The following is a 12807-nucleotide window of genomic DNA, read 5'->3' on the forward strand; positions in this document are numbered from 1 at the left end:
TAAGTCAGCGAGAAAGTTTACTATATGAAATAAGGGAAGCTGTAAATATAATCAAACTTATTTCTGAGTTGCTTGAGGACACCAGTATTTTCTGAATGTGTTGAGTGCACAGAGGCCTACTTTTCTCTCTCACATGTACATACACAGACATATACACCAGCCCATATCTGTATGTGTGCACACGCACATGTATACACAACTAGTACTTCGTGCAAGTATTTTAGGAAATATTTGGTTTTGACTGAAAAGACAACATAAAAATGATACTCAATAAAATCTAAAAAGGAAACAACGCTTTAGTGTCATATCTTAAATAACTATGTAATGCATCATACCAAAAGCATTTCCTCATTTCATCCTGGGAATATGTGATCTACTACCCGTGAGGTCAGCAGGCAGAGAAGAACTTTCACGGAGGATAACAATGGCATTTTGTAGGAGGTTCTGACGAACATCAGCTGTTTGGAGTGGTTTGATTTAGGATAAACATCTCTGGGCTATACTAGCCGATTCCCTAAAGGTACATGTGACCAAAAAGAGTGGCAGTAAGTTTGCAGAGAATAAAGCTTTTTTACTTGGTGATGTTTAGTGACGTAATGGGTGTAAGGTGGAGCGCTTTTGCTCTACACATTCTGGTAGATTAACCTGTAACTGTCAGTGGCGATTTGCCTCTGAGGGCTTCGCCACCACAAGGAAACACCAACACAAAGGATGGCATGCGGCACCGAAACGTCAAGGGCTGTTGCTATTTGGATAAGCAGCTCTCACAGAGAGCAGCAAGTAACCACCAGACACTTGTGCGCCCCACCCTAAGGTCCACATAACTATTTGAGGACTAATGAGTACTTTTAAACAGTTAAGAAGAGGAGCTACACAATGACAAAAGGGAAACACTAGTTGCTGAAAAGTGAACTGGGTGAACTTTTTGTGGCAATCACCATTACCTCGAAATCCTGGCTCTTGGTAGGGAAGTAGAGCAACATGGCTGCCTCCTTCAAGGGCTGCGGTTTAGTTCAGGTTAAGAGACCCCGAAGTGAAGACAGAAGCAGGAGTGGAGTGGGGAGGGATCACAGTTAACTACCTCAGTTACCTTTTACTTGTATTCAGTAAGTTCTACTAATTCTTCCTGCCTGGTCTATGCTATGCCATTGTGAAATTACTTCTAAAAAAGAATTCGTTTTCTTTTAGATTATACCATGTTATGTTGGATGTAAGGAAAGAGAAAAATCCTAACAAAAGAGTAACCTAGAAAATGTCAGTTTTCCCATCCCTAAATGGACCAAGATAGCCATAACTAAGCACCTAATGTGTGCCAGGAACCCTGTAAGGCATTTACCACATCCTATATCAATTAGTTCTCAGGCCAGTCCTAGGGAGGTATTAGTATTATTCACACTTTTATAGCCAAGGAAACCAAGGCTCAGAGACTTAAGTAGCAAACTCAGAGTCACACAAGTCAGTAAGTGCAAAGTGAGGATTCACACACAGGTATATCAGCAGTTGGAGTTCTGGTTGCAAAGAAGAGAAAGTAATTCCAGAGAATGTAAGCAAAAAATGGAATTTACTAAAAAAGTAATTAAATAACTAAAAAAAAGGAATTTACTGAAAAACAGAAATTTACTAGAAGAATGATAATCAAAGAAAAAGGTGAAATGTTCAGCCTCAGAAAGAAAAGGAGCTAGAAGAGCCCCAAGGATCCAGAAAGGGAGGAGTAGCAGGCCGTCTCTCGCATGCATCAGTGTCAGGACCAATCAGTTCCAACCACGTCTTCCCTTGAGTTTATTCTACTTGGGATTCAGGTTCCCTGAGGAGAAAGTCTGACTGGCCTAGCTTGGGTCATATGCCTGATCCTTGGCTGAGCAGGAGAAAGCACCTGACTGACTGTCCCAAGACTGCCAGTCCGGGGTGAGGGAGTCCCCAAAGGAAAACAAGGAGGGTAACTGGAAGGAGAAATGGCTGCTGGACAGACACAAACAATAGCAGTCCACTCTCTAAGCTCTGACAGCCTTCCAAGCCCAAGCTCTTTCCACTACTCTAACTCTACTACTTGTACCCTAACACTGCCTGAGGTCTACAAAGAATGACTACAGTAAAATAAGTGAAGGCTCACGAAACAAAGTAATGCCCTCGGCTGATGTCTCTGTATATTCCCAAAGGACCAGATACCATGCCATATTCCTCTTTGTATCACTACCTCCTAGAGAGTATTTTTATAAGCCCTTAATATTTGCTGAATGAATAAAACGCACCTACTTTTCTGCTGGGACTAATGTTATTTTATTTCTTCATGCCTCCATGTTTTTTATTGTTGCCATTCTTTAGCCTTTCTCCTTTCCTCCTTCATCCAAGTAACACAATCCTACTCATCCTTCAAAACTCAGTGCACAGCAACGGAATGTAGTGGGTAAAATCAGGATTGTTGGAGTCAAATGAATTCAAAGGACTTCGGAGTAAAAAGCGGACTCCATCACGAGTAAAAAGCGGACTCCATCACGAGTGAAAAGCGGACTCCATCACGATGTAGCTTTGAGTAAAGTACTTAGTTTCACCAAACCCCAGCTCCTCATTTGTTAAATGAAAATAATAATCGAACCTAGTAGGGTTGAATGTAGTGAAAGCCTTACATACTATACATCTGTTAGAATAATAAATAATGGCTAACATTTACTACTAGCACAGTTGGCTGTTATTAGGACAGAAATACTCATTAATCTCTGAACCCTCGGTACTCATCATGCACATTCATAAGGCGTTTGCTAACTGAATTAAATTAGTCTTAACAATGAACGAGGTTAAAGTAGATTCAAAAATAAAAAAGTTGATTTCTTTCAAAAGTAAACATAAAGAGAGTCTTAAAAACTCGTTTTAGGGAGTTATACCTGCACAGCCTTCCTCCATCAGAGGAAATATAGACACATCGATCTGTACGGTTTGTTGAGATGGAAACAAATTCATTGATATATCCTGCTCTTCGCATCAGTCGAAATGTATTCACTAACTTCTTATGGTCTCGAATGACACCCAGGATGTTACCTAAAAAGAAAGAAGAATATTTTAAACAGGAATAAAAAAACTAATCTAACAGGATTTAAAATACCCACCCAATAAAAATAATAAGGAGCTCTGAGTAGCCATCTGGAAATACTGTCTTTAATGCCTGTAGCCAGGCTACAAGGGAAGCAACACAGTGGAGCGGTGAAGGGTAGTCTGAGCACCCTGAGTCTAGCGCCAGCCCTACCACACGCTAGTTGTGGAACCCTGAAAAAGTTAGTCTCATTTTCCTCATCTGTCAGCACCATGCTTGGGGCATAATCTCGGAGTCCAGACCCCCTGGGTTTGAACACTGGGCTCCATCATTTCCCAAAGGGCTGATGTGAGGGTTAAATGAGCTGGTCTTATGTAAAGCACTTGAACTCTGCCTCGCACCTAGGAACTGGTGCTATTAAACTGCTCTTGTTGGCATCGTCGTCTGTAAAATGAGGACAGTGAACTTTGCCTCCCAGGGTTAGTAGGAGGACTCAGAGAGGTACTGGGTGAAAGTGCAAAGTAAGAGCTCACTCGGTGTTAGCAGCTGGGGCACACGGAACGGGGCAGTTAACAGCCCTGGCTTCCTGCTCACCAACCCATGCAGTAAAGGATTAGTGCCTCCCAGAGCAGGAGGAAGGAGGAGAAGAGCACAGGAGCTCAGTGGTCAGGACGAGCACATGCAGTACCCTGGTGAGGGGACAGGCACCCAGACCAGCAAATCTCAAGCAGAAGGAACACAGCACACTTGCTAATGGGTCTCTGGAGGACTTTGAAGGGGATGAAAGAAGAGACTGGACCATGAGTGAAAGGAAAGGGACCCTCTTGCCACAGGCTGTTGACAATCAATTATCAAGTGACTGAATACAAGCCAGCTCACTGTCAGGGCTGATCTGATTACTTGTGCAGAATGCATCACCTATTTAACTTGAACCTAAAGACACCGTGTTGAGCCCTTATTTCACTGTGCATATGCTGGCAGCTACAAAAGAGCAGAAAGCAACCAGTCTCTGCAATGTTCACCTTCAGCTGATAGCTACATCGTCTCAGAACCTGGATGACCCAGCCAATGGAATAACTGTTTCTCTTACCATTTTTCTACTTTTAAATTAAGGCAACCTGGGCCCAGAATTAAGTGTATGTGTCCTTCAAATACGTGAGTAATAATGGATTCCACCCCCCCACCCCACAGCCTACTTAGGATCAACATGTCTCCATAATACACTCACCATTGAGGAAGACGAGAAACACATTTGGGTAAGAGAGCTCCTCCCCACACAATAAATTCACATCTTCTACTCCCAGGTTACAGGCTAATTTAACAATGGGTCCATCTTCCATGTCAGTCGTGATATGTGTCATAAGGGCCAAGTTTTTAACCAAACCACATGCCTAGAAAATAAAAGACAGTCATTTGTAAGAATGAACACTGGTAATACAAAGTACAGTTTGTGTCTCAAAATAGTTCCCACTTTGCTGATGGCAATGTAAAGCAGTATAACCTTGCGCGGAACACTTCGGCGATTCATACAAAATTTGGCGATTCCGTACAAAAATGTACAGACAGACCCTTTAACACGGCGGAATTTATCCTCCAATAAAAAGCAAAGAGAAATGTAGATTTAGCCACAGAAATGCTTAGCACAGTACTATATGAAATGGCCAACAATGGTGGCATCATAAACGCCATCCCCAAAAAGAAAATGATTGTGTAAATTGTTATTCCCAGACTACAGGACTCATGGTCATGAAGATGACATTGTATAAAAACAGTAAAGGAAAACACTGATAAATGTGAACTCGTAAAAATAGAAAACTTCTGGCCTGAAATGAAACAGTCTATGAAATCACTGGCCAGTGCTCTATAAAGCTTCCTGGTCATAAAAGGCAAAGAAAGACTGAAGAACTGCTCTAGATTAAGACACTAAGGAAGACTTAACATCTGAGAGCCATGTGTAATCCTGGATCAGAAAAACGACAGCAGTGGGACAACTGACAAAATCTGAATCGTTTATAGGTTACAGTACTGTTATCAGAATTACTTCATGAGGTTGGTAACTGCTATGGTTATGAAACATGTTCACATTTGGGGAATCTAGGTGGAAGATTATGGAAATTCTTTGTACTATTCTTGTAACTCCTTTGTGCGTCTAAAATTACAAAATGAAAAGGAAATTAAAAAAATTTAAACTTCTATACAACCAAAAAAGTCAAAAAAAAATAAACAAGCATGTAATACAGCAAACAGAGAAAAACACTGAGACACGTGACACGTAAATATTATGCCCTCAATTCTTAAGAACCATCTGCTGTAGTGATGCACAAAATAGGTACTTTAGCGAGGTCAGCTGAAGTAGTCTCTGGGAAATTTAGTGTTTCAAAGCGCAAGATATACAATTATGTAAATCTGACAAGCTGCATAATTTTAGTGTGAATTTCCACATGGTTTAAGATAAATTAGGAGAGGAATGATGATTTCTAAAAATCGTAACTGCATGAACTTCTATTTTTCCCCTCTCCTGAGTCATAAATTCCTACACTTTAGAACTTACATCTTTTACTTGTCATAATTAACTTATTTATTCATTCAGCATATATTTATGGGGCCTCTGTTCTGAACAAGGCTCTGTGCTAGGAGCTTGGGGTACAATGGTGAACCCAACAAACTTCCTTCCTCTGGAAGTTTACAATTTAGAATGAATAAAATCAAGTGAAACCATCAATGGTAAACACGGAGAAAGGGCCATGACACAGGAAGTACTGGGTGCTATGGACGTAAACCTATTTAGAATCCTTGGTTTAGTATGTAGATAATTGCTGGTATTTGCTATATAAGTGAGTCAGAATCCATTTTAGGTCTTGGCCTATCTGCTCCTCGTTGGCTGCAAGTGTGACTATGATCTCCTCTAAGGACACCTACAGAAAATAAGGAATTGCTTAAAAAGAGTTCCTTGTAAGCAAAGGTGAGGCAGCTCTCAGTTTTCTTTCACATTCTTATCCCCTCTCCATTGTATGGTTTGATTCTGGGGTTAACGAAAAAGAGCCAGAAATTTGGACCCTATTTCTACTTAGGTGAGAGACTAAATCAAATGCTTCTGCAGGTACTGATTCTGGAATGATGTCGGCCTAACAAGCAGCATTAATATTTGTCTGCCAGGTGAAGTGGCTGACCCAAAACCGATACGGCCTGGGGGCACAGGAGCGGAAGCAGAACACCATCAACAGGTATTACCTCTGACATAGCAGACTCCTCGAGAACCTTACCTCTCCTTCAGGAGTGTCCGAAGGACAGAGCATTCCCCACTGAGATGGCTGGAGGGAGCGAGGACCACTCACTTTTCTTGTTTTTTCAAACTGGGAAGAGATTCTTGTCATCATGCCCAGTGCAGATATGTATGACAAGCGAGACAGCACTTGAGTCACACCTTGGCGGTCCATTTTAAATCTCTTTAGAGACCAATTTCCCTACAGAGAGAGGAAAGACATATGCTACCCCTGGTCATTCATATAGTGCCTGACGCTTTGCAGTTACTCTTGAGAAGTTCATCCTAGGAACTGCATGTTTATGAAATTAGAGCCATGAGGTATATTCAGAAATCAAAATGTCACAATTAAAATGAAAATTTAGCTAGGTCCCTCGCTGGGGCTTTCTAGGAATTTAATGACTATTACCTACATCTAGCAATTATCTCAGAATGCTTTGCTTATCAACCTTATCACATCAAAGCAGTTATTTTCTGAAGAACTAATCACATCCCAAACAAGCCAGTTCAACTAGAGACTTCCATTGGAGCAGTAAGCTAAGAGAGCATTAGCGATATCTACACACATTTAAGGTAAAATCAACTTGAAACACAAAGATATAATTTCATGTTGGAATGTGCTATTGTTTGAATATCTTCCGAAGTTAGTCTTAATTAGAGGAAAATACAGCAACAGAAAAATGACTAATAGCAGTTATCAGGGATAACAAATAAACTGCAGGCTTCTTAATCAAGGCTAAAGACTGCATATATATTCATATTAAGAAATATTATATATCCTCATGTCAATCTTAAAATATTCATATAAAATAAATCTTGAACATTAAATTTACTTCATCTCCTATGCATTAAATATACTGTATTATATTAACTGTATTATTGTATAGTTGTATTCATTGCACACATTAAATATACTCAAGGATAACTTAAAGATTAAGGTTAGGAATTGTAATATGAATTAACAGTATAAAACAGTACACATAGAAAAGCAAAATAGAAAATGTCAAAAAAATGATATGATCTTTCTAATTTAAAAGTGAAAAAGTTAGATCCCAAGAGTTTCCTTGCCCCCTTTGCCAGTGAGGACACAGAGAAAAGATGGCCATCTATGAACGAAGAAGCAGCTATCACCAGACATTGAATCTGCTGGCACTTTGATGATGGACTTCCCAGCCTCTATAAATTGACCATGAACGAAATTGAAAAAATGCTGAGAATGCTAGGGCGAAAAGATGAAGAGAAAACAGATCCCTGAGGACTTCACTTGGTTTAGGGATTGACCTATCCTGGACTCTCCCTTTTAACAACCATCAATATGTGTAAGAGTGGCTATAAATATTGGAGTTAATGGAGCAAATCTGACTTCCTGAGATGTAACTCACATTATTGCTAAATCGTGTTTAATAAGGCCATGGCTGGAGAAAAAAAAAAAGAAAAATGGGTACGCTATCTTCACTTCACAGTAGAAGGAATATAAAATCCTATTTAAAAATTTTTAAAATGCTTTTTGTAACTTTTCATAAGTGACCTTCAAAACTTTAAAAATAGATGAAAATGAATAAAAATTAAATGCTTGAAAACAAAGTGAAAAATTTACATCTGCTAAGCAATGGTCCTTCATTTTGCTTTTGAGACTCTGATGAAAGCTATGACTGTTGTCTTGAGAAAAATGCCCGTAGGACCATGAACACAAAATTTCACATTCAATTTCAGGGGCGGACTTATGGATCCCCAGTTTAAAACCTGTATAGTGAAGAAATTGCTAGGGTTTCAGAAGCAGACAAGATGATCTGTTTAAATTAAAATATATGACTTTGGGGGTGCTCCATCAAAGTAAAGTTTAATCATTATTACAGTAAAGGTATATCACTTCAGAGATCTGAGTTTTTGATAACGTGGAAAAGAGCTAAATTCTAGGAAGAAACTCTATCCATGACAAAGCAATGAAATACAGCAAACCCATTTTTCACACAAGTTAACTTCTTATACTGCTTTTTCCATTAACTCCTTTTATACTCTGAGTAGGAATGAACCCTGTAGACTGACTTAAGCCCAGAGAGTAACAGGTAAATAAGTATTCGGCACAGAACTAAAATGAGGTAGCTGCTGCTGGCAAACAGGAAGTAGATGGGGAGTGAAGCCAACATGTTCAGCAAGAGAATTTATTCTAGAATTCTGTAGGAGTATTACAAGAGGGAGAGAAAAGGAACAGACAAGGGATCTAAAACTGCTCCTCTGAGAACATTTATTTGTTGAAAATATTCTACTAATGGCAACACTCACAGATTTCAGAGGCCAATCTTTTTCTGATTGCCTACAGATTGGGGTACATCTGCAACAGGCGTACTACTGATTTTTCTAATAAGCAGTCTTCTCTGGGAGGTAAAGCGCTATCACTTAGGGGCAAAAGAATTCCTCTAAACAGCTATCATGACCTGAAAATCATGGGTCAGAAAGCAAGGAAAAGTAATTCTAATAGAAGTGTGTTCAAGTGCTCTCCAAAAGCTTCTCTTCAAATATCCAGGGATCTGCTTTCAGACAAGTTTGGGCCACAGAAGTTTAATGCGCCTAAACAGGCACAAAGCCCTGATTCCCCACAGGTTTATGTGTAGCTGTCACTGCACGGGCTGCTTACACAGACTCGCTGCACATTTATAAAGTCAAGGCCGACTTGCAGCAAGTCGGCCGCTCATTCTGTCATTGTTAAGGCAATCAACGTGTTACACTATACTATTCTTTTGTTGGAATAAAATCCCATCCATAAAACTAATTTTATGTCTGGCATACATACAACACGTGAACCACACTTTATCAGATAGACCTACTGTTGTTATACTTTAAGAAAGGGAGCAAACACCTCTCTGATAACCCTTTATGAGCAGCCAGAGGCCCTGAATACACAGCAGCTGCCGAGGCCTGAATTTATCTCTGTGAAGAACAGCTGACAGCCCTTTGGGGAACCGAAGCCTACAATGAAATGAAACATTTTGCATTGTGTTGGACAAAAGTTGTCATTAATAAACCTACCTGTAATATGCCCGTTTTATTACAGAAAAAAAATGAGGGAAAATATCCATGAAAAGAATGGCTATTAACGGTGAAACGAAAAGATTTTTCCTTTAGGTAAGAGTATATCTATTTCCTTATTGCCTCGTATAACAGGAGTTATAATTTGGCAATAAAGTCATATAGTGACAAAATTCCTACTGACAGCATTTAAATTGTAGACCATCTTTCAAAGTGAAAAATCTGTGTAAGTATCCTTTAAAGGAAAAAATAAAAATCACACACACACACACACACACACACACACACACACCAAGAGTGCCAAAAAAATGTATACACATGACTTATATTCATTTTTTGTTATCGGTATATATTAAGTATTAAATTTTAATAGTTTTTTCCCTGTCTTAAAATGTGTATACATTTTTTTGGCACCCTCTCTCTCTATATTTTACCTAAATTTTCAAAGTACTTTAAATTTCCATTTTACTGAACAGATCTACAAATAAGTTACAAAACTAAACACCTGACTGAAGACTCACGGTAGAAATGGCGTTCACCATGCCGTTGGTAATCTGATCTTGACGCATGTGTTTCACAACATCAAACTGGGCTGCTCTTTGCTTAGGAATCACCTGATCTGCAATCTTCTTCATTTCAGAATTAAATTTTTTGAACAAATCTTCAAAAAGAAGAGATAAAAGCTAGAGAAAGAAAAGTATATGGAAAACTTTCAAAATGCATTACCAGCTTATTTAATACATTTTAAGTCTTTATTAAACTTTGCAAAAAAAAAAATGGAGAAACTGCTTAAAAATGAAAAAAAATTTTAATTTACTTTGGTAAATATGTACTTTTCTATGTGCTTACCACTAAGCCAAGTATGGAGAATAAGAGCAAAGATAATGACATAATCTCTGCATTCAAAATTATTTAATTTAGATGAGTCACTCTCAGACCTGAGATTTCACTGACAAGTGATCTAACTTTTAATTTTACAAATAAATATTATTAAAATCCCAAAAAGGGTGGGGGAGGGAAGTAGTATCATTAAAAAGTCTGACACCACCAAGGGTGCATGCCATTTGGGCCTTCTTATATCACCGGTAAAAATGTAAATTGGTACAAACACTAACAAAACAGTTTCCCATTATCTACCCATCCCCATGCCCTAACAGTTCCTCGAGTACATACCACAAAAATCAGCTAGTGATTTCACCTTGGAGGGAAAGAATTACGATAAGGTAGGGGCATGTTGGAGGTGGGTGACTTTTAGAGTATTGAAATGATTGCAGGTTTATTCCACAACCATTTATTAAGCTGAAATGTATGTTTTATGCACTTTCCTACCTGCAATATTTATTTTTTGACCTGAGTGTTATTTACGAAGGCATTTATTCTACAACCATTTGTTAAGCTGAAATGTATATTTTATGCACTTTCCTACCTGCAATATTTCTCCATAAAAAGGTTATAAAATAATACCTACGAATTACCCTGACATGATCTTAGTTTTAAAAGGACATTTAACATCAAACAATGGCAAAGCAAATAATCTCAAAAGAAAAACCAAACACTAAATACAATTTGCTTGCTGAAACGCACACCCTTCATCCTTACTTGTTACTCTCAGACTAGTGAAAACTGGACCACAGACTCAGACCACGCCTCAGAATAGTGCCTGGGTGCAACAAGCCTAAATAAGCAGAGAATGATGTAAATGCAATACAGGCCAAAATGCAGTGTGAAACAAGATCATTCAGCCTATGCTAGATACAACAACAACAACAGTCAAAGCCCCTCCACCAAGATTACTGGGAAACAGGATTAGATCATGAATAGATGAATAACAGATGAATAACAGAAGGAAGGCCAAGATCTGGAAAGAGAATGGCAAGCTTAAGAAAGATTTGTAAGTCCCACTTCCACTTAGGATGTATAAAGCCACAAGACAACACCCACCCCCCACGCTCATAATTAAAAAAAAAAGAGATGAATCATCTACAAAATCATAACTTTCTTGACTCTTACAGAGAGGTAAGGTTGCAAGTGAACTGCACTGCAAATAGTGATGAGCCTCTCCAAGGGGAGATGGCACACATCACAAAGCAGATGTCTGCCATAAAAGAAAAAATCCGCTAAAATTGTAAGAACTTCTTAAATGCCAAATATGGGCTACCATGAAAGCTTAGAATCCTTCAGAGCCCCAGACACAAGAGGATCCACACTCACTCATAAGTTTTTCCCCATGAGTGCTCATGAAAGACTGGAGTAAAGCCTTAGAAAGTAAGACCAGAGAAGGACCCCTTTGTTGGAACAAGCAACAAAACCCTATGCACTTCCCCGGACTTTCTCTCATGTGAAGCAAAACCATTAAGTTGTTGAAGAAGGGTCAGGAAACCCCTCAGCCGATGGTCCCAGGCAAAGGTAACCAGGTAACCTGCACTGAGAGAGGAGTAGAAGCAAAACTGTCTGTCCCTGAGGGTAGAAGAGGCACTTTCCTTGCACCCACCATAGGCCCTGCACCTGGTAAAAAGCAACAGCAGTCTGCTGCTGGAGGAAGGCCAGCAAATATTCTGGCCACTAATTCCAGGAAAAGGTACAAGGCCAGATACAGTGAGGAGAAGCCAAAACCATCTTTCCCTGGGGCAGAAGCAGGAAAGCTGCTTGGGCCAATGATCCTGCACTGATAGAAAGCAAGGGCCAGATACCACAGGGAAGGGCAGAAAACTGAAAGTTTTCCTTTATAAAATTGGGGAAAAGGAAAGAATGCCCATTGTCATCACTCCTATTCAACATTGTATTGCGGGTTTCATTCAGTGCAATATGGGAGGAAAAATAAATATAATAAATAGATATTGGGAAAAAAAGAAATAAATGTGTCATTACTTGCAGATAACATGTTTATCCATATAGAAAATCCCAAAGAATCTTAAAGAAAATCCCTACTAGAAATCAATAAGTGAGTTAGCAAGCTTGGCAAGATACAAGGCCAATACACAAAAAGCAACAGTATCTAAAACATGAGAGAAACTGAAGAGAATCTCAATAGGAGAGATATACTATGTTCGTGGATAAGACTCAGTGTAATTAGATATCAATTCTCCCTAAATTGATCCAAACATTCAAGTACACTCTCAACAAAAAACTATCAGGCTTTTTAAAAAATGGAGATAGGAATTCTGAAATTTTAGTAAGATTGTTAAAACTCCTAAGTTTATAATGATAGGGGAAATAAACCTTCACTACTCACCTCTGGAGGAAACTAGAGAGCTAACACAATATTCTACAAATTAGTTAAAAAAAAAATCTAGCAAGTATTTATACTGCTTTTTCCGTATAGGTCAGGCAAGACCTATTATGTCTCAGGTCAATCAAGGAGATGCTAATGAAAATATTTTTTTATTGAAAGACTCCAGCTAAAAAATGTAGAAAGAATTAAACTATTAGAATATCACTATTTTGCATACCCTAATTAAATAATGGATAAAGGAATGATCAGCAGGAACAGCTA

The 12807-nt window shown here is 38.8% G+C and overlaps 1 protein-coding gene across 1 annotated transcript in view; it reads right to left on the reverse strand.

Annotated features, from left to right (window-relative positions):
- Positions 1-12807, reverse strand: part of POLR3B (RNA polymerase III subunit B) — a 111457-nt gene that overhangs the window by 52359 nt on the left and 46291 nt on the right. Inside the window, exons 13-16 of the mRNA XM_033118242.1 lie at positions 9836-9997; positions 6289-6489; positions 4254-4416; positions 2880-3033 (exon numbers count right to left, since the gene is read on the reverse strand). Of these exons, the coding sequence (XP_032974133.1) occupies positions 2880-3033; positions 4254-4416; positions 6289-6489; positions 9836-9997 (680 nt within the window). The remainder of the gene's footprint in view (positions 1-2879; positions 3034-4253; positions 4417-6288; positions 6490-9835; positions 9998-12807) is intronic.

This window comes from Rhinolophus ferrumequinum, chromosome 10 (assembly GCF_004115265.2).
Source record: "Rhinolophus ferrumequinum isolate MPI-CBG mRhiFer1 chromosome 10, mRhiFer1_v1.p, whole genome shotgun sequence".
Classification (NCBI taxonomy): domain Eukaryota; kingdom Metazoa; phylum Chordata; class Mammalia; order Chiroptera; family Rhinolophidae; genus Rhinolophus; species Rhinolophus ferrumequinum.